Source organism: Benincasa hispida, chromosome 7 (genome assembly GCF_027475165.1).
Source record: "Benincasa hispida cultivar pf3 chromosome 7, pf3_genome.v1.1, whole genome shotgun sequence".
NCBI classification, from domain to species: Eukaryota; Viridiplantae; Streptophyta; class Magnoliopsida; order Cucurbitales; family Cucurbitaceae; genus Benincasa; species Benincasa hispida.
Window position 1 is genome coordinate 28,548,788 of NC_143484.1, and position 23,586 is coordinate 28,572,373.

The 23,586-nt window shown below is 28.3% G+C and overlaps 1 protein-coding gene across 2 annotated transcripts; it reads right to left on the minus strand.

Annotated features, from left to right (window-relative positions):
• Positions 1-16,172: 16,172 nt before the first annotated feature.
• On the minus strand, positions 16,173-23,236 carry LOC150035084 (Nucleic acid-binding, OB-fold-like protein). Of its 2 annotated transcripts, none has more exons than XM_090315610.1 (12): positions 22,747-23,236; positions 22,398-22,499; positions 21,296-21,466; positions 20,968-21,033; positions 20,668-20,733; positions 19,751-19,870; positions 18,866-19,017; positions 18,637-18,727; positions 18,471-18,539; positions 17,820-17,911; positions 17,429-17,492; positions 16,173-16,552 (listed from the first exon to the last, which is right to left on the minus strand). In XM_090315610.1, the coding sequence occupies exons 1-12, from the start codon at positions 22,825-22,827 to the stop codon at positions 16,448-16,450; spliced, it is 1,179 nt and encodes a 392-aa protein (XP_090171736.1). In that variant the 5' UTR covers positions 22,828-23,236; the 3' UTR covers positions 16,173-16,447. The 2 variants fall into 2 exon arrangements, with proteins under 2 accessions (XP_090171736.1, XP_090171738.1); XM_090315612.1 differs by having other exon boundaries at positions 19,751-19,876; positions 22,747-22,988.
• Between the last annotated feature and the right edge of the window lie 350 nt (positions 23,237-23,586).

Genomic DNA, 23,586 nt, shown 5'->3' on the forward strand with positions numbered 1-23,586 from the left:
AAGTAAGAGAGAGGAGAAGACCAACGAATGGAATTAATGAGTAAGTTGTTGGGTATTTATACATACAATAACCCCTTTTCTAAGGAACCGATTAGGAATTTGATTGTCAATCGAAATGAAAATCAATCATAATCTTATATCATTACGACGGATGTTGTTTACTTGTCAGTGATGAAAATGAGTTGAAATTGTAATTAGAAATTTATTATGATCCCGTGTTTTACTCCTCTGCATTTAATGAAAATGAAACATGTATGATTTTCGTGTTGTTTTAAAATCAATAACTATTTGATTATTTTTGTTTTTAAAAATAAAGTCTATTTTCTCCCACTTGTTTATTATGATTTACATTTTTTAAATAATAATTAAATTCTTACCTAAATTATAAAAACAAAAACATGTTTTTAGATATTGTTTTTCTTTTCTTTTCTTTTTTTTAATAGTTTTCAAAAACTTGATTTTGTTTTTTGAAAACATTAGTAAAATGTAGATAACAAAACAAGAAATTTAGAGGTGAAAATGAAGGTTTATAAGCTTAATTTTTTTAAAAAAAAAACCAAATAATTATCAAACTTTCAATTTTATGTTTAATAAGTTCTAGATCTAAAGAAAATCAATGACCTAATAGGCAAAAAGGTTAAAAATGTTTCAGAAACTTATCAACGCTTTTTAAAGTTCAAGAACAGATAAAGACACAAAATTGAAAGTTCGTGCACCTGCCAGGCAATTTTAAAAGTTCAAAAACTAAAATTAGCCACAAACTTAAAAATTTAGGAACTAAACATAGACACATAAATTAACTTCTTCTTTCTTGCTTTAACGACGTATAAAGGTGGAGATTCAAAACTTTGTTCCTTTAGTGAAAAAAACATGTCTTAATCCGTTAAAAGAAAATGGAAAACAAATACTATTAATATTGGTGGGGCTAAGACTTTTTTTTTTTTTTTTTAGAACAACGTTATCCTTTGGTCAAAGATATATTTTTCATTCTTTACGGTAAAAAACATCCACAATCTGCAATAACAAGGACGTAAATATATCATCCTATAATACTAGTTCTCATATGACGAGAGACAAAAAAGGACATCTCGATCCGATCCAATTCGACCCAACTTAATTATATCGTCATGGTTAAGACGTACCAAACATTAAGAGAGTATGATTGTGAGAATCTCTAGAGATCCTTTGTGGTTTAAGATGGAGATTTGATTCAGTATATGAGTCATATCTTAATTTATTTTCTAGCTATTTATCTCTGAATCCGTACAGAGTTTATGAAGATTTTACTGTTTCTCAATAACATACACAATATATGAGAAGAGGGGAAAAAAACGAATATTAATGATTTGGCAGAAGGAAACAGTATTTCACATCATTACTTTATTGCATTTCTCCTTCAATTTTTTTTAAATAATAAAAAAATATTTCAATGACCTTTTAAATTTATTTTTAAAAACAGATAAATTATGAAAACTTAAATATTAAATATACCTATTCTTTAAAATTTGAGGACTAAAAAGGTAATTTTTCTATAAAAAAATATTATTTTCACTCTAGATGTATTACATTGTATCAAATTAAATTATAAATTTTTTATTTCATCAAATTAGATCTAAACTTAAATAAGTTTGTAATTATTATTCTTGGTATAATTTTTGTTAATTCACCCACTACATATAGTACAAAATAATATTAAGACTTTCATAAACTCGTTAATTTTACTAAAATAAAGATTTATACCAAAGTAATTTAACCAAAGCACAAATTAAACACAAATTAAACCCTCAATAACTTTGTCAAAGTATATATATATATAGTGCCATCTTTATTGGTCTTTGGAGTGAGAACTTATATTTCAAAAAATTACAACACTTTTTAAGGTTTAAGGTTAAAGATTGCAACACTTATTTAAGTTTGATGTAATTAAATAAAATTAAAAGTTTTGTACTTAAAATTGATACAACATGACAAATTTAGGGTCAAAATTATTTTTTTTTTTCCTAGAAAAACACTTTCGGTACTTAAATTTATGAAAGTAATAATTTAATCTTAATCTTAATCTTTAGTATGTAATAATTTAACTCTTGCCTATTTTAAAATTTGTAACTATTTATAAATTCCTACTATTCAAAAATCATCTAAATTAGATAACAATTTTCATTGGGTAAAAATTTAGTATTTCTTAAACTCATGTTGGTCTCTAATGAATTCTATTAAATTTTAATCAACAATATTTTCATGACAGGTTTACCACAAAGTTAAGATACAAAAAACTAAGTTAAAACTCCATTTGGTAACTATTTGATTTTGAAAATTAAGCCTATTTCATCCATATTTCTCACAATGATTTGCATCTTTTTTTAGTACAATGGTTGAATTCTTAGCCAAATTTCAAAAACAAAAACAACATTTTGGAAGCTACTTTTTTTTAGTTCTCAAAATTTAGCTTGCTTTTTAAAAACTATTGGTGAAAAGTAGATAACAAATGAAGAAATTTGGAGGTGAAAGTAGTGTCCATAAGTTTAATTTTAAAAAATAAACACAAAAAACAAAATGGTTATCAAACGGGGCACAAATTACTAGATGTTTCTAATAGATTTCTAAATTTTCAACTTGTTATACAGATAGGTCTCTAAATTTTCGATTTTACGGTATAATTGTTTATTTGAATCTTAAAAATGTTTAATAAATATCTTAACTTTCAATTATGTATTGAATAATATCTAAAATTCAAAGACCATAATTTTAACCCTCTTTGCATTTTTGTTCATAATGGGGAAGGGCACAAGTAATTTGGTGTAATTCATATTGATTTTGGTGATGAATCTAAAAGATTTTGAGAGGAGATTGACTATCGTCAAATATATATGTATGTGTAATGTGGGGATTACATGTTATATATTTTAGCGTCTGTTTGGGGCTCAATATCCTATGTAGGAAGATGATAGAACTCCTAAATTACTGTTTGAGTTTATTCTTTATTTTTTTTTTTTTAGTTTATTTCATTATATTTTGGGTGTAATTTTTTTTCCACTATATCTATTTTATTAAGAAATCATGGTATTTCAATATAGTTTCATGCATCCATTTTTTATCTTCAATCTACATACATTGTTTTTTTCTTTCAGTGTCCTATGATAGAGTATATTAATAATTTATTATCTATAAATTATGTCATTCAAGTTTTCATTTTTATTTGCTTAATATATCAATTATTTATCTGTATAACGCCCATTAAAAAACTCACAATATTTCGGATTAAATCTTTGTACACGATTTCTCTAAAAAAAATATAAAAAAATCTTCATATACAACATCAATATTCAAAAACTCATTATAAAACCTCAATTGAAAACTCAACTATGAATATATATGAGAAAAGCCTCATTGAAATCCCTAAGGTTTTGTAAATGCCTCACTACAATATTTAACTAACCATTCATAATCCTTTAGTTCTCGATAGTTTTTAAAAATTAAATTTATAAATATTACTTTAAATTTATAAATATTATTTTCCCTCGTTTATTTTTATTTTTTGTCTTACTTTTGAAGACTCTTTTCAAAATTCAAGTCATGATTGGAAATTATCTATATATGTTTAGTATTAAAAAGTGGAAAAAGGTTTTAGAAAAAAAATTGGTTTGTCCATCTCTGACTTATAATTAAATTTTGTATTTTTAAATGTTGATATTTCGTTGACTATTTACGATTAATTTTAAATCTTGACTGAGGTTTTTTTAAACAATAATAATAAAGAATTATTTAAAAGACAATAATTGAATACAAAAAACTGAATTGATACAATAATTGAATATAAGATTTGTTTAAAAATGGTGTTCATACAGGAAAATTCTTTTAATGTACAAAAAACTGAACTAGATATCACTGACATATGATATTTGCACACCCAAACACAGACATATGAACTCAGACAACACAACTTTACACCTCAAACACAGACATCAGAACTCCCCAGGCATCAGAATTCCAGACATCCTATATCATCCCAGCGCCCCAAATAGCTCTTTATGCTCTTTTTCATGTGTGTGTTTTTTTAAAAATAAATTTATGATTTCATTTTATTCTCCATTTTATGTTATTTGAGAATATAATAAACAAGAATCTTTCCTTTTTCTTTATAATATGCTTTTTTTTTTCAAGAAAATATATGCAATTCATATAAATCAAATATCAATCTTTCATGTTTTTAGTAAAAGTTGATATTCAATAGCTCTTTGCTACTTTGGTAATTTTCTTCTTTTATGAGATTATTTCAAAAAGGGATTTCTCCTTTTAAACAACTATATTAGGAAACTTAAACATATATATAATCCATAAGAGTAAATCATAGTTTTTAATTAGGTTGAGCAGCTTTAATTTCTTCTTTTGCTATATATCAAGAGATTCTTTGTATTTTTTTTATTATATTTGTTATTTTTAATGACAAAATTATTAAAAATATTATCAAATATAGCAAAATGTCACTATCAATGATATTTACTATATTTATAAATAAGTTAGCTCATCTTACTATATTTGAAAATAATTCTTGATTGTAGTTAATTTTTCTAAAAATTATCATGAATCAATTTGAAAACCTAACACTTCATGAATTAGACTAAATTAAAATGTATAGTTTCATTTGTTACATGTATAAAAGATGTTTTTATGTCAAGGTTTTTCCTATTACATAATATGAAAAAATTAACAACAATTAAAACTAAGACTATATCATATAAATAATCTTTCTTTTTTTTTTTTAATAAAAAAAAAAGTAAAAATTTAGAGATCGAATGATTTTGAGTCGGTGACACTATATAAACACGTTGATATTGTTCGAAAAATTTAAGAGTCCCATTGAGAATGGAGTTTCATATTCTCCCATTTCATTTGCTAGGAATATCACATGGCTAAAAGTATAAAATGTGCTCAAAATAAAAGTAGTTTTCAAACCCATGTGATAAATTGGCTTTCTTAGATGCTTATGGTATTGGAATAACATGTATCCTTTTTATGCTTTTACAAATTTAACCTTCAATTTCCTCAAAAAATAAGTAATAATAATAATAATAATAATAAATAATAATAATAATAATAACCTCAACAATAAAGATGTATCTCACCATTTGACCAATGATCTCATGAACTTTCTAGTCTCTAAATAGATAAGTGGATTATGTGGGTACATGGCCTATACAAATTTTCCAAATCAAGTTTAAGTGCTTTAATTAAGTTAAAAATTAAATCATTATGGTTTTGCATATTTTCAATTTCATAGTTCTAAATTTTTTATTCCAATCTCTATTGATTTGAGTTTTTATTTCAATTTGGATATAGATGGTTTAAAATTTTTTAATTGAATCTCAAACTTTGTTACTATATTAACTCTTTTTGTTTTTTTAGGCAATGAGTTGAAACTAAACTTAGTTGAAGTAAAAAAAAAAGTGTGAATAGTTGAGTTTTTAAGTGAGTAAAAAATTATTTAAAAAAAGATTTGTGAGGTTTAAACACACTATAGAGATCAGATCAAAACTTTTAAGATTATATAGAATTAGAATCAAACTAAAACTAAGCTTAAACCTAAAACTTAAAAAAAAATAATCATAATATTGAAAGTACTAATTAAATTTGCTACGTTGATCAATGGCTCATAGTGCTTCAGGTACTAAACTCCTTAAAAGATACATTAAATATTGGACCTTTTTAAATATAAAAAATATTTATATTTATAGCAAAAAGTTTAAAAAGTACAAAATATTTTTTTGACTTTTTTCTATAAGACGTAAATATTTTTTAGATTTTTCTATTAATAAGAATTTCTCTCAAATAGTTGTATCTTCTTCTAATTTTTTTATATAGGTAATAATATTATACAACAAAGAAGATCCTACCGTGGGATCAAGGCACCACAGCAAATAAAACACCAACAGAATCAGAACTCAAAAGGATAAACCAGCAAAGCAATCCATAGAACCAGAAGACCAACCCACAAACCAGAGAAACAAACATAATCCATCTAGAAGAAAGAAGAGACAAACAAAACCCCACAAACCAGGAACAACACAAGAAACCAACAAACTAAAGAAAACCAAGAAGATCAACCCGCCACATGAGTACGAACCGACAATAATATCTTTATTAATATCTAATAATAAATAAAGAGATATTATTAATATTTTTATTAATTAAGGTATTCGTCGGATATTTTTAAATAATTGTAAACTCAATTATAGGTTTGAAGTAAAAAACTCAATTATAGGTTTGAAGTAAAAAAAAAAAAAAATAATAATCATAAAGAATGACAAGTTCGAGGGAAAATTATAAAAAATCACAACTCTTCTATAATATATTTTGAATATTAATAAATTAATTATGAGGCCAGAAAATTGCCAAAGTCGCTAATTTATTTTTCTTCCCATATCATATCTAAAATGAACGATATCGAAGAAGAAAGAAAAGATTAAATTCACAATTTATTTATTATTATTATTTTGGGTTCATGAATTGATATTAGAAGATCAACAAACTCAAATATTCTTAATTAAAAAAAAAAAGGTAAATATCAATTTATACTCCTAAAATTTGGGGATCATATCAATTTAAACTCTAAACTAAGAATTGTATCGATTTAAACCTTAAACTTTAGGTCGTATCAATTTAAATCCTGAATTTTCGGATTTGTATCAATTTAAACCTCAAACTAATAATTATATCCATTTAAACTCTGAACTTTCATGATGACATCAATTTAAACCCTAAACTTTTATCCAAATAAAATATAATTGAGGATTTAAGTTAACACAATTATGAAAGTTTAGTGTTTAAATTGATACAATACATAAAATGTAGTGGAATAACTTAATATTTGTACTAAAAAAAAGTGATAGAGTGAAAATATTTGAAGATTTGATTGGTGAATCTAGAATCCAATCAAAGGGAGAGTAGAGTTTGGATTTTATTTGATTAGATATGGAATGATTTTTGGCAGTGATGTGTAAGAGCTTCCAAAAAGTCAAACCTAAAAACAGCTAAGACTAATTGAGAATCTAGGACAGACTACCCTATTCCACTACCCAAACAATCTTTTCATTTCACTCAACCAAATTCAACCTCAATTATATAATTATTTTATTAAGCTTTTTTTTTTTTAGTTTAACCTTTTGTGTAATGAAAATGGTTTGAAGATCTGATTTCTTGGTCGATAATACATATTTGGTGCTAATTGAGTTATACTCATGTTGACAATAAGAAATGGTTTTAACAATTGATTAAAAATGAAAAATGGATAATTTCAATATCTTAAAAGAATGATCAAAGAGCAAAAAAAAAAAAAAAATATCATAAAATTGGGATTTAAACAAAATATGAACATGGAATGACTTATCTAAATAATAAAAGTAAGGTAATAAACTATTAAAAAAAACCCACGAGGAGGTCCTAAGTTAGGAATTAAACGTCATGTTTGCTTTTTAGGAATCAAGATAGTCAAAATCTTCAAATGCTTGAAAATTGTACATATCGGAAAATATAGATGTCTGATATTTTAGGATAACTATGTTTTTTTTTTTTTTAAAAAAAAAGAACATTTGATAAGAATATCTAAAAATATTTACATAAGATTTTTGAATGGTGTGTTATTTCATTAATATCTTTATATCTTTTTTCAAATAATTTATAAATTCCATTGTTGACTTATGCCATTTGAATGAGTCAAATTACAAGTTCAACCAACCCATTTTCAAAATATCAAGTGGATGTTAATTTAATATAATTAAATTTATATAACATTTTAGTATGTTTAATAATTTAATATTCTATTGTTTTAAATTTCATTTATATTAATTTTGTAGGTTTTTAAACCAGTTAATTTATATAGTTTTGAAATTTTTATAAAAAAGAATGGGAAAAATTAAAAAGGTATTGTCTTTTCAAAACAATTTAGAAAAATATGGTACTTTTCAAACTATTTTGTTGTTTTTTTTTAATAGATCGAATTTTGAACCCTTGACCTTGCCTTATTTTTTTTTCTTTTTAATTATTACACATTTGACCTTCTTCTTTCTTTCTTTCTTTTTCTTTAAATTTTCCATTTTATAAAAATAATTTCTAAAAATAGTTTATTATTTTATTATTTTATTTAAACTCTAAAAAGAATAAATTAAAAAGAATAATATCTCATAAAAATAAACAAGTGTAAATTACAATATCTCATTTATATAAAAATAATTTAAAAAAAAATCAATGTGTCCCACAAGGCGGACGTCGTCAATTTCGAGCTGGTTGTCGTCGTCGACTTCGAACTTGAGGTTGCTCGGGTTCTTCTTGATGTTGCTCTGGTACTCTGCAGGCGCTACATAATATAAATATTCATTATGCTCTCCACGACCCCGACCATGACTGGTCACAAGTTTGTCAATTGTGTTCATAATATAATATAAATATTCTTATGACGGTTTCCTCGTCTGCATCATCTATGAGTTCACGGAATTGTGTTCCTAACCATATCAAACTTAACCTCGATCTTTTAATCTTATCGGCAGGTGGGGTCGCACCGAGGTACAGTTGACAAACTTGTGACCAGTCATCGTACATCAGTCCAGTGACCGACTCACCGTCACCAGGTAACCCCAACAACACTTCTATGTCTTGTAGAGTGATAGTGCACTCTCCAATAGACATATGAACTGTATGCGTCTCGAGCCTCAATCTTTCGACCAAGGTTGTGATCAGATGCCAGTTCAACTGAATAAATCCCAATCTGGCAACTCCATAGAATCCAGATGTGCGCAGTAGCGGCAGTATTCGAGGGTGGGATATTGCGCTGGAGAACTGCCTCTCGACGCCTACAAGATATTTCTGCAGTAGTATGATCTCGCCATACAACAGATGATCGATGAATGTATTGGTTATACAAAACATCGGGATCAACAGGTCCTGGGTTTAAAGCCATGATCTGAAAAGAAAAAAAAAATATTTATTTCTCAATTAAAAAAATATTTGTTTCTCAATTAGAAGAATAATGTACAACTTAATTAAAAGAATAATGTACAACTTAATTAAAAGAATAATGTACAACTTTATAGTAAAAAAAAATTGAATATACAATAAAAGAATAATGTATAACTTTATTGATTACAATAAAAAAATTGAATATACAATAAATTATAATAAAAAAATTGAATATACACTAAATTATAATAAAAAATTTGAATATATAATAAAAAAAATTTATTTATTTTTCAATCCCTAACTATCTGGAGCCCGTCTTAGTAACGAAGGACACTTCATTCAATTATGACTTAACTGATTACAAAATCCACATTGTTGTCGAGTGGCTGGTTCTGTCTAATCTATCTCGTTGTGATAACCGGTCTACTAGGTTTTCTCAACAACGATGGATCAAGATGTAAGACGGGCATATTAGGGTATCTTCATGCGGTACAGGTTGAAATTGAGGAGAGTATACGTTGACAATTTATAGTAGTCTTCAATAAAATCTTCGCAGTTCATGTTAAAATGTGAGCAAACGGCCCTAAAATGCGAGCATGGAATGCCGAATGCTTGCCACTTGTTACATGAACAGTACCGCTCATAAGAATATATTATAAAAAAATTACAATAATTATCACAATAATTTTGTATTAAACTATAAATATCAACTTTTTAAACATAACAATAAATTAAACATTTTAACACTATAGACATCAAAGTTAATACTAAAGAAAATCAAATATCGTATGAATAAACTAAAATTTTCAAACTATACTAAACTTTTTAAACTGTACTAAACTTGTTAACTATCACAATAATTTTGTATTAAACTATAAATATCAATTTTTTTAAACATAACAATAAACTAAACATTTTAACACTATAAACATCAAAGTTAATACTAAAGAAATCAAATATCATAAGAATAAACTAAACTTTTCAAATATCATAAGTTCAACTCACAGATTCGACGGTAGTTCTCTTTTTTCCTTCAAAGTGACAACGTTCATCCTTTTTTCCTGTTATTTGTTATCTGACAACAACTACAAAATTTTTTTTAAAAAAAGTTAGAATCTATAAAAAAACAATAATATAAGAACAAAAATAAAATTTATAATTATTCTTAACAAATAAAAAATTTAGTAGAGTAACGAACCAGTATAGTTTATGATCAAGGGTTGTGTGAGAACAATTTGTATTAAACGAAATACAAGAAGAGAAATGGAAATGGAAAGTAGTGAGTTAAAAAATGGGAGGAGAGAGATATTAAGAAGAAGAGAAATGGAAATGGAAAGCAAATGGGCAGGCAATGAGGCTGTGAGGCTGTGAGAAACTTATTACGAAGGTTGTGAGAAGAGGATATTACGAAGGCAATGAGGTTGTGAGCAAGGGAAGCAAGGCAGCGAGCAAATGAATGGAAAATGGGTAGTGAGCAAATGAATGGAAGATGGGGTTTAAAAGAACATAGGTTGAATGTTGAACACTCAACTCACGGGTTGGCGAAATTAAAGTGGTGGTTGAGGGCAGGCATGCATGTTTAAAGCTGTGGTCAGGGAAACAGCTGCGGGAATCTTGGTCAACCGCATCATAAATGCAGAAAAATGGTCATACACGGCAGTAGGGGATGGGACGTGTCATGGTGGTTATCGAGGGTTGAACTTTCGACCTACATAAGTCGAAAGTTCAACGTTCGACATACCTTGCTTGTCGAGGGTTGAACTTTCGACTTATGTAGGTCAAAAGTTCAACCTTCGACAACCCTTCATGCAAAACTATTCCTCCACTTTTTCCTTGCTTATCGAGTTCTCAACCTTCGATCTCCATACTAGTCGAATCCTCAACCCTCGACTTCCAACCTCGACCAGACAAAACAATAACATTTCTCTAATTAGTTTCAAAACCACCCTATTTTTCTAATAAATTTGCAAAACTGCAATATTATAATAAAAGATCCAAAAGAAATGACATTAAATATTTATATTTTAAAACAACATTAAATATTTGTTTCGAAATAGAAATGATATTAAATAATGATTCGATTTAGATTTGAAATATGTGAACTTATTATTAATTTTTTTCTTTAAAAGACAATTATATGGTTGATAGTATTTGTAGTGAATATACTTATATATTATTAAAATAGAAAAGAAAAGAGAAAAATGATATCAAGTTTCTTTAATATATATATATATATATATATATTGGATGATCACGGTTGAAAAAGTATAATAAATCAAAGTTTTTGCGGTTTAAATTGAAAATAAATTGAGCTACATATTGTACAATTTAAATAGAGTTTACTTTATATGCATACGAAAAATATAACTATAGTTAATTGTATATAAGAAAAAAGAAAGACCGAACAATAAAAAGAAATGTTCTCTACATTAGAATCTTAAAAATCTATATTTTAAGAAGACATTTGAAACTCTCACGATGCCCCTTGTAAAAATATTCTAAAATGTCTAAGCATCTTAGATGTCCGTGTATCTCACGTTATATTGAATAATAAATGTGATAATTTAGATGTTTATCCCATAAGAATCTTGAATTTCCATGAAACAAATAACAAATAAGTTTAAACTTTTAAGACTTTAGGAATAAAGAAAAAAGAGGTAGAAATTCTAGACACTCGTAGATATGTTTAGCCTTGTAAACAAATTGAATTTTTGAATGTACCATAAGACATTAGTCATATGGGTTGGATTAAATTGGGTTGAAATACTTTGTAATCCTTAAAGTAATTGTTTGGGTTGTAAGTTTTTTCACTCAAATAACCACTATTAAATAATTAACATATCCCAACCCAAACATGAAATATTTAAGTTGAGCTTGTTCACGTTACTCGAGTCATTTAATTAAATTATTTTTCATTATATGTAAAAAAAAATATTTAATTATTTTCATACCTTGAAATGACATTATCGACTTCGTTCAATATATATTATGAAAATTTTCTTTTCAAACTGCTAAAAATATTTTTAAGGAGTTGTTGGAGAATAAATAATCAAAAAATCAAAATAACTAATGTCTTCAATTATCTTATCGTAAGTAAAATATATATATATATATATACATTTTTAAAATTAATAATAAGTTTGGATTGGTTGAGTTATTTTAGATTGACTCTTAGTACCAAATCAACCACAAAATTTTCATTTATTTGAACTCAACTCAATCCAAATAGTTGATAACCCAATCCAAACCGTATGAATTGACTTGAGTTGATAGAAATTTTTAAGTCATCGAGTTTTTTTGAACACCCATAGACATGAGAGTTAAAATGGTAAATTATGGTACAAGACTACTCTCCAAAAATACTTTTCCCTATAAATAACCAACAATACATTGCCAATTTGAGGATATTTTAATGGATAAAGCATAAATGACTATTCTAAAGTTGATGATTTGATCCTCTACCTTTACAATCATTAAACTAAAAAAAAATGAATCTCATTGTTATTTAGATATGATATAGGTGTGAACCTAAGCCTTGCAAACATATTTTAGGTTAAAATATCATTTTACTAAATTTCTTCTATTATATTCTATATTACTAAATATTTAAATTTAATCTATGCACTTTCAAACAAATCTTAAAGTAAGTTTGTTTGCTTTTTTATTAGTTTATAGGTAACATTAAAAAAGAAAGACTATTAATTTTCCCTTTTCATTTATAGAGACTAAAATAAAATTGAGAAAATGTCATTTTGGTCCCAAGATTAAGTTTAGCTTACCTTTAATCTTTTGTTTTCAAAACATTACACTTTTACCCTAAGTTATAAGATTAATTTCCAATCGATCATAAGTGTCAAAATGACACATTTTTATCTTTTAATTAGTGGATTGGATAAATGGCCAAAATAGAATGATATTTTTAAAAAATGGCCAAAGATTTCAATTTCCCAAACCATTCATTCTACTCCATACTCTTGAAAACGATCAGCAACATAGTATATTGATGAACAAAGGTTAGGATTACCCATGCCGACTTCCCTATTGGACATTGTCCAATATCACACTAGTTGCTAACGTTGTTTTCTTTTGATAGATGTTGTACATAAACTTTAGCTTGAAAATTATACCGAGCAAGGTTTCAAAATCCTCAAATAGGGTTGTTCATTGTCAATCTAACACCTTAGTCGATATCTTGTAGTGTTGATTAATATCCTCACAATCAGGGAAAAACTCACACTGTAATCTTAATTTAATTATATTTAAAATCAAATCCCAAAAAAATGTCTCTAAAGAAGTTTTGCCATGGGTTTTACTAAAACCATGGTTTTTTTTTTTATTTGAGTAAAAATATCCATCATTTGTGTATATGGAAGTATGGGTATAATTGCAATATTAAATGAGACCCTACACCTCACATTCTTTTGCCTTAAATCATACCATTCAAAAAATGGCCGTATTTTCAATTGAATATTCTATTATGGCCATCCACTACAATTTCTCCTTTTAATTTCAATATTCTATACTTTTGTCCTTGTTTTTACTAATTCTCACTTTGGTTTCCAACGTTAACTTCAATTAGCTAATTTAAAATAATTATGATATAAAGTTTTATAAATAGTTTTAATAGTAATGAAAAATTAGTGAAAATTAATTTAATAATAATTAACTTAATTTTTTTAAAATTAATTAATGGACATTAATACCAGGAATTAAAAATGGATTAAAAATGAATGGTTAATGAAAAAGTCAAGGTTAAAAATGTAAGACCCGTTTGGATTGACAAAAATAAAAAGTATTCTTTAAAAAACTCATTTATATTTAAACACTTTTGATAAAAAATTTGTTTAAAATACACTTCAAAAAACTTTTTTAAATGGTTGTCAAACACTCAAATTTTGTCTAAAATGACTTATTTTTTAAATTAAATACTTAAAAATGTATTCAAACAGATCCGTAAAATTCAAAGTCTTAGGCATTGAAACGAAACTAAAAAGTAAAAAGTTAAAAAAAAAGTTACATTTTGAAACCTACCTACCAAATAAAAATTATATTCAAAACTCAAAGATAAAAGATAAAAGTATAACATTTTGAAAACTTTACTTACAAATGAAAACTTGATCCAAAATCTGGACACAAAATTTTATTTGTTTCAATACTAAAAGTATAAAAACTAAAATGTATTTTAACCCAGATTTTAACATTTTTTTTTTAAAAAAAACAAGCACATAAAATCATTAATTTCAAATTGTTTTCAAATCTGTTGCATTATACTTCTAAGTAAAATTCTGAATACATGCTTCATTTTTTCCTATCTCTATTTCTTTTTCCCACTTTTTTAGGCTCTCTGACAATCATTTGGGTTTTTATTTTTGTTTTTAAAATTAAACATATAAATATTACTTTCATATCTAAATTTTTTCATTTGATATCTAAATTTTATCAATTTTTTTTAAAAAACATGCCAAATTTTGAAAACTAAAATATACCTTTTAAAAATTGTTTTGTTTTTAGAATTTAGCTAAAAAATTCAACATTGTACTTAATAAAGATTACAAATTAGAAATTGGGAGGAAATAAGCTTAATTTAAAAAAAATAAAAACAAAAACAAAATGGTTATGAAATAGGACCTTAACTTGTACGGATTGTGAATTTTGTTGGTCAAATATGAATATTAAATATTTTCAAGTAAATATTTGAGATTTAAATTAAACATTAGGTAGATGAATTAATATTTGACCGACATAAAAATTAATCTATTTAATGTTAATATGAGCATAACTAATGCATAAAGCACGAATTACCATTATAAAAGTTGAAGATTTAAACTCCAATCTACAATTATTTTGTTGAACTAAAAAATTCTAAATCATTTAATTTATGAAATAATAAATTAAGGCAAATACTAATGTATACCCATGGACTTTGAGAGTTATATCAATTTAAACCTTCCATTATGCTTTATTTAAATAACTATCATGTGAGATTTGTAATTTTATCAATCAAATCTTTAAAGTCACATAAGCAAATCAATTTAGACTCTCAATTAAAGTTTATTTGAAAATTGTCCATTTAAATTATAATCATCAATTTATGCTTTTCAAATATAATCCTAACAAGGAATCGATTCACCCATAACAATTTACAAGTTTAATTAAAAGAATTAAATATTTTACATGATATTTTAGAAATTAAATCTCATGGAAGGTATGAATTGACACACTTATAAAAGTTAAGGTTTAAATTGATATATTTATGAAAATTCAAGATTTTAATTCATATAAATATTAATTTGGGGTTTAAATTGATACAACCCCTAAAGTTCATAGTTTAAATTGATATAATTATTAGTTTAGGGTCTATAAATTGATATTCGCCAAATAAATTAATACAATAAATTACTTCAACATTTAAATCAAAAATAAAAAATATATTTACTCATAATTCAAAATCATCATGGATTAGCATGGTGGTAAAAGGGAAGATATTGTCTCAAGTAAGGATTTTTGTAGGTTGGATTGAGGTGAAAGACTCTTTATACCGAACCCAATTGTTTGGATTATAAATTTCTTCTCAAATATACTAAAATGAACCCAATCCAACCATAACACATTTTGGTTGGATTAGTTCGATTACTCAGGTCATGTATTTAAATTTTTATTCTAAAAAGATGTAAAATGTTAATAAGTGAAAATTTGATTTAATTATTTTCATAGATTGAATTAAGAATAAAACTCAATTTCAATTTATTGAATGAAAATTTTCTTTCTAAAGTGCTAAAAAAACTATTGGTAGAAATTATTAGAGAATAAATTGTCCAAAAAATAAATATATGTATATATAATTATATCATAAGTAAAAAAAAATATACACTTTAAATAATTTTAGTCAATTCGAGTTTATTTGAATTATTTTAGGTGAACCTATGAACTAAATTAACCTATAAAATTTTCATTTACCAAAATGAAACCACATAGATTGGGTTAGATTGATTAGCTTTTTAGGGTCATCGGGCTTTTCACAGGTCTCAGTAAAGGAGGCCTAAGAGATTATAGATTCAATCAATGGTGAACACTTGTCTAGGAATTAATATTCTACGAGTTTCCTTGACACTTTGACATCCAAATATTATAGGATTAGGTGAATTGAGACTAGTTGAGATGCACGTAAGCTAGCCAATATCCAAATTATATACTCATAATTCAAAGTTAGATAAAAACAAGGGTTTGTTGGGAAATTGAGATTACTTTTAAACAAAATTGTGAATATATTCAAATACTTTTACATCATAAGAACACAACTCGAATGTGAGAATTGGTAAGTATCATAAATGACAATTTCAAGACCATGAAAAAACTATAACAAAACTTTACCTGAAATAATGAAGCTGCATTTAATCTGATCGACCAATGCCCCATTGTCTTCAAAAGTCACTCTTTGGTTTGCCAAGTAACATACAATATTAGGGGATCCTTCTCTACTACCATGGCTATGCTTCTATCATTTGATACTTGCCTTGGGGATGGACGATGTGCACGGTCCAGCCGACGTCGTGAAAGGAATTCCTTTGAACGTCGCCACACCCTTGTCGTCGGTGAAGAGATGCTGTATCCATAAAAAAGAATAACAACCACTTTATGCTTTATAGGTGCAAAATGACGTAAGATATAGGTTGCTTGTGAGGAAAGTTTCTAGTTTTACTACAATACATCTATTTAACATTTGACACATCATTAAATGATATATCGTTTTATTTCATGGATCCCAAACCATTATTAAATGCTTCTTTTATGGAAAATAATGAACAAATGTAATGTGAATTTTTTGGAAAAGTATCTTTTTGGTCCCTAGGTTTTGAGTCTAGTTTCCATTTTATATCTAGGTTTCAAAATGTTATACAATTAATTCTTAAGTTTTGAGTTTCGTTTCAATTTCATCTTTGGGTTTTAAAAAGTTACAATTTTACCCTTAAAATTTGAGTTTTGTTTCAATTTGGTTCCTAGTTTCAAGATCCTTGGTAAAAAATCATGGTTAAGAATATGAATAAACATAGCCACGTAAGGGCCAAATCGAAACGCTCAAATCTCAAGTATAAAATTGTAATATTTTGAAACCTAAATACTAAATTGAAACTAAACTCAAAACTTAAGGGATTAAGTATGTAATATTTCGAAACCTAAAGACAAAAATGTATTTTTCCCAAAAAAATTTCATACTATCATAGTACTAGAAGATTTCCTTTGTGTTAATGAAAAATGGCTGTTAAAAACTTACAACCTTTGAATCGCATCTATTTTGTTTAAAATTTTTTCATACTATCGCATCTATTTTGAATCGCTGTTAAAACTTACATTTCATTTGTCTATTTTGTTCAAAACATGGCATCTACTTTTACGATTTTTTCATTTAGAAAGGGTTTTTGCATCCTCTGAAAATTAGAAACTCATTGGCGTTAGAAAAGAGAGTTAAAAGTGGACGTACCGGTGTTATCTTATCTAGTTGCTTCTTCTTGGGGTTAAGAACATCTTCTGGCTTTCCATCAACCCTAAACCAAATTACGAGGTAATGAATACACCAAATATAACAGAAAATCCAATTCAAATAGAGATTAATTATAAGACAACAAAGAAAAGTGACGTTCTCTGAGTCTCAATGACGCACCGCAGAAATACCAACTAATGTTTATATGATTCGAGGATCTACATTCATTCCCCATAAAGGAAAAAAGGACTTTACATTCGCCAAGAACATGACATAATTTCCCCATTTCTGATAAGAAAAATATTCTTGAAACATCTTCTAGGGAATATATATATATATACGGCTAATCTCCACAACAATTCATAAAGGTGCAAGTTCTAAAAAAATTTACCCAGAAAATGAAATTTGTTCACCAATTCTGGCTCCTTCCGGTGGAAGCAAAGGCTCCACGACGGTGTGATCTTCATTAGATGCACATAACACCTGAGAGGTTTATAAGAACGATAATGACTCAACTTCCACACAACATCCAAATTGAAACTGTCCCCATATAAAAATGTAAAAGAAGAAACAACTGTAATGAGAGGACAATTGGAAACCAAAACCAGAGATTTAGGCCCCATTGGGCAATACTAGCAATTTGATTTTTAAAAATTAAGCTTATAGACACTTCATCTATAAATTTCTTTGTTTTTGTTCTCCACTCTCCATTAATGTTCTTAAAAAAACCAGGTCAAATTTTGAAAACTAAAAGAGGTAGTTTTCAAAAGGAATGTTTTTACTTTTAGAATTTGACTAAGAATTCAAGTGTTTCTTCCAGAAATGCGAGACGAGAACCATAGTATGAAACTTAAGGATAAAATATGCATAAATTTCAAAAACAAAAAACTAAAACAAAAATTGTTACCAAAATGAAAGGCAAAGTTCATATCAATCTGTATACTTTACAGTGAACTACAGGAGCCTCAAAAAAGATAAAGAGTAAACAAATCTGGTCTGTCCAACAGAGCGAAAAGAATACTGCCAAGGAAAGAGAAAATACCAATCCCTCTGACAAAACATCTCGTAGCTTTCCAGGTTTTACATTAGTAATAAGAACAACAAGGCGGTTCTGCACAAAGTAATAGAATAATACATCAGACTTTGAACTTTTAAGTACAGCGATCCATCACAAGTTCCTTATGACCAACGCATAAATGTAACCATACCGTTAACTCCTCGGGACTAAAGTATTTTGCCAGACCACTGACAACCTGCCTCACTTTTGCTTCGCCAACATCTATCTCCTCAACCAGCAAACTGGATCATTAACCATCATAATCATCACAATTTGATTGTTACGAATTTAAGCTCCAAAGAGAATAACGAACTTCAATAGGACAATGTAAGTAATGCTATTGCAGAAAACTGCCATGGAAGGAAGATTGCTGGCCATACCTGTCAGCAGATGGATGTTTCCATGCTTTGCGAATATGGCCAACTCTTATATTCAATAAACTAACACTAACTTCCTTTTCTTTGTCCGCTGTTTCTGTCTCAACTGGTTTCTTCTTTTCTGGTGCAGCTTCCTTTTTTTCCTTCTCTTTTTTCTAACAGTTCCACAAAATTTAAAACAAAAATGTTAAAGCGTGAAGTGCAAATGAGATAATGAGGAAAATGTGGATAAAGAATAGTTAGAGGGTACCAAAGTTATACCACAGGAATTGACCATGTGACAAGTAAAACTACATTGAATTCTAAAGTAGAACTATCAACATGTGCAAACCATTTATGGATCCAAAAGAAAACATTCTTCTTCCACCTTTCCTTCTTTTTTTCTAAAACAAACTTTTCACTGAATTGATGAAAAGTCAAATCAAGAAACCAAAAGCACAATATCAAAATAACTAACAAGGAGCTCACAGTAATCCAGTCCAATTAGAGTTGATTACAAAGGAGGTATAATTATCGAAAGAAGTTGAAAGTGTACATCGATTAGAATAAAAGCAAACCAAGTTACATCATCCCTGCTCGTACTTTTATTGTTGAATATTCACTAGTTCCTCTCTAACCAAAGTTCACAAAGGATGGCTTTTTTTTCTTAAGACCACGGCTACACTATTCAGCAGCCGAAAAATATTATCCTTCACTATTCTATCAAAGCACCGGTACTGCCCAAATTTTGAAACAGTGCATTCCACCAACTAATATTCTCTCACAAGATGAGAGAACTTTCTCCAATCTATTCAAAAGATTAAAAGAAAGAGAGAGAGAGTGATGAATACAATTTTCCTATAATATCAAAATGTATAGAGTAGGACAGTACAGAGACTAAGGCTTTACCCCCGCATCAGTTTTCTTAGCGTCTGGGTTCACTTGAGGCTTATCTGAAACCTTGGTGCTTTGCGAAGACTTCTTGGCATTTGAATCTTCATTAACATTGTTGGCAACAACTTTGTTTCCCTGCAACTTCACTTAATAAAACTTCTAATTTGCTCACGCAACGCAACTTTTCACATTGTAACTATTATGTCAATATTATTAATCATCAGTAATTGAAATGCACACTTCTTGGGAACAAACTCCATGAATATGTCTGAAACTTGAAAAAATCAATCCAACTTTTAGTTTTTTGAGGGAAAAATTATCTTAAAAAAATAAATACACTTTACAAAGTTTTGTTTTACTACTCGAAGCTGAGCATAGCTCAACTGGTTAAGGCATGTACCCACAAGGCCACAACCTAGAGATAAGAACCTAGAGCTAGAGGTAAGAGGTTTATATCCCCACCTCTGTTGAACTCATAAGAAACTGCTTCAACTTAACCCAGAAATGGAGAAACCCACAAAAAGTAAAGCAAAAAACACAATGAAATTCACAAAAACTAAAAATCAACAAGAACATGCAACTCAATGGTAAAGTGCAGTCAAATGTGAAAAGCAACTGGCATTTCGAAGTTAAACACATCAAACAGGGAAAACCAAAGAAGAGTGACACAGTAGAGAACCCAAGGATAATTGAAAGTCAAATTTCAAAGTCCATTTTTGTCAGGTCATACAAGGGAATAATACAAGCCAACTTCTAACAATCTATTGCCAAAGTTATATGAACCAAACAGAATTTTTTGGGATAAATTTGATGTTTTGAATAATAAATGGTATGATGGATCAAACAATATACTTTTCACTTTGGAACTTAGCATCCTTGCCTTTTGAAGTGCAAAAAACTAGTAGATGCAAAAGAATTAAGTGAGCACTTACTGGAAAATCGAATTCACATTTCTCTAGCAGTATTTTTTGAAATAACTCCCCAAAATTCTCTTTGCTCTGTTAAAACACAAAATTATGCAAGTGTTAATAGGTAGACTAATGGAACTAAATCAGAATAATATTTAAGCCACAATAAAAGTGGATTCAAAGCACAAATTAAATAAATAATAATTAAAGAAAACTAATATTAATCCCCATTTTTGCATGTATACAATAATAATCGACAATCAAAAGCAGAAATAATTTCAACATGCAATTGGTAAGCAGTAATCGTTAAAGAAATAGGCCTACCTGGATGTAATCCATCCATCTTAAAACGTGTGGCAACTCTTCCCTCTCTGCGTTTGAAAGGCCAATCTAGCAGTGATCAATCAGATCACATCTCATTATAATCTCAACTTTGATCAATCTTAAAGTCATTTTTTCAACCCTATACCAAACTAGTTATTGAATCCAAAAAACTGCATGTAAAAGGTCCACCAGCCATCTAAACAAAGATCTAAGCTTGAAAACAGGGCATAAAATATTGTCTACATTAAATGAAGAAATGATGACATTCTTGAAAGAAAATAATGATTTGAAATAGAGGAAGCTTGTCATGAAATACAATAATTCTTACCACATAAGGGTGTAGTATTGAAAACACAAGTACATCAGCTTCAGATGGCTTCAATCCATTACCCAAAAGTACAGACTTTTGAGCTAATTCTTCATTTAATTGTTTGAGAACATCAAAGCATGCCTTAGAATCTACAGGAAAGCTATCTGCAAATGTAATCCATTTTGTCACCTGCACCAGAAAGGTTGCTTCTAAGATATAACACCATAACCCTGTTACAACAACGATCAGACAAATTTAAAATTTTAACTTCATCAGGTGTCCCCAAAGGAATATCTAAACCGCAAAATTCCAAAAGAATGGATCTCTGTCCTTCATAATAGATGCATTGGCAAGGTCCAGAGTGTAAGAAAGATCTTCTCTAAGCATGCATCTGGAGCTAAGCGCTTGAGAAAGGTTGAAGTTTTTGTTTGGTCCGTTTTCTAGCAGGTATCTACACTTGCTAGAGAGTGCAAAACAGAAATTCCAACATACTTTTTGTTCCCAGCTTAGTGTGTGTGGTGCAAGTCTGCTAGTGAGAATTCTAATTATTAATTATTGCTATGTCAAGTGGTTGAGAACATTAGGGAAAAATCCTTAATATCTTCCAGAATTTTATTTGGCCTATCAATGTTTGAGAATTCCTATTTCCCTCTCTCATCAGGCATCCAAATAAAATAAAAACTTATACTCGACAGTGAAACTGTATTTTTCCTACTGTTTGTAAAGTTTGGATCGAAAAAAGAATGGTAGAGTAGCTCCAATGTTCAAAAAACACCTGAGAGAACTCTTGAGGAACACTATTGTTTTTTTACCCTAGTAACTGATGTATCTCTAAGGAGCCTAGAAATTGGTCACCTTTCCTTTATTTTCCCCAAAATTGGAGCCTTTTGTGACAATTTCATTCGGGTAACTTACGTAAAATCTTATCTACTCTTTTGTATTCTTTAATTCTTTTCACGTCCACGGAAAAATTCGTGCTTCCTATAAAAAAAATATAAAAAATGACATTCAAGTACAGGCTCAGCGCAGTCAGCAAAGTCGCCAAGTTCAAAAGCAATAAAAGAAAATTAATAAAAAAGAACTTTGGAATAACGAAAGAGTGAAAAATATTCAATCTTACCTCATCATTATCATCCACAGAAGCACCATTTCTTGATACTTTCAAGATGTTTAATACATAGGTCCTAAAATCACACTCCGTATTTCCTCCAATCAATGCATTCTGAATGCAACAGCAGTTAACTTCAGTAACAAAATTCCTATAGCAATACTTAACCATGAAAAACAAAAACCATAACCAAATGGTGTCGAAAACACAGAAAATCAAATCAATTTCACAAACTATTGCAGGCAATCAAATACCAAGAAATTTCGAGTGAAGCGAGAGGGAGAGAGCAAGAGACTATTGCTCCATGTATGATCAAAGAATCAAAGCGTTAGATGGCTGGATTGAAAGAGAAGAAACATACATGATCTAAGGCGAAGTGTTTGGCCAGCGCTGATGCTACCAACTGCTTCCTATCCAACGCAGAACCTCCATTGGCAACCATTTCTAGCTTCTCAGTGATGAACTGATGAGAAATTTCTCCACTCAGAGAGAATCGATCATCCACTGATAGGGTTTTTGAGTTTTGAGACTCTTTGTTGAAGGCTGTTCTTTGTTCTTTCGGCAATGGACTCCGTAAGCACAGCCCATCAAGCAATTGGCCCAATAGCAGCTTTTCTCTTCAATGAATTTTGGGATTTCTACGTAAAAGGACTTAAAAATACACCCATACTACGTTAATGTCTTGAACATTTCATTTTTTTTTAAAAAAAAAACCTATTATTCTCCCTATTTTCATTAATATCATTGGCTAGTTCTCATCGATGTTATATATATATATATATATATATTATTCTCTCCTCATGCTTCAAGGTCATTTCTTCCTTCTCCTTCCCTCTTTTTTCTCCTTCTGATGGTGTGAGTTATAGGCGGGAGATGGATGGTGTGGGATGATCTAACGACGGGACGAGCACAGGACAACAAGAACGATGATGGTGGACTCGAAGCGGACGAACGACAACGACAGATTCAGAGTAAATGAATGGCAACGGCAAACTCGGAATAAATGAATGGCGATGATGTGAAGCAGACGAACGACTGATCCAATTCAAATTTTAGTTTTATTTTTTTCTATTTTTATATATATCGTGATATATATGTACTTTTTTTAGCTTCTATAGTAAATTTGATATATATTGTGGTATATGCATTCGTTTATTTGATATAAACAAGAGTTTTTTTTTTTTTTTTTTTTAATTTAGAC

Excerpts from the sequence above, each read along its gene's own strand:
- LOC150035084 (XM_090315612.1), bottom strand. The coding sequence starts at position 22,827 with ATGGTTGCCAATGGAGGTTCTGCGTTGGATAGGAAGCAGTTGGTAGCA. Across the intron at positions 21,467-22,397 it reads CTGTGGATGATAATGATGAG|GTGACAAAATGGATTACATT; the intron begins GTAAGATTGAAT and ends TTTCTGGTGCAG. Across the intron at positions 19,877-20,667 it reads AATGTGAATTCGATTTTCCA|TTGCAGGGAAACAAAGTTGT; the intron begins GTAAGTGCTCAC and ends TATTAAGTGAAG.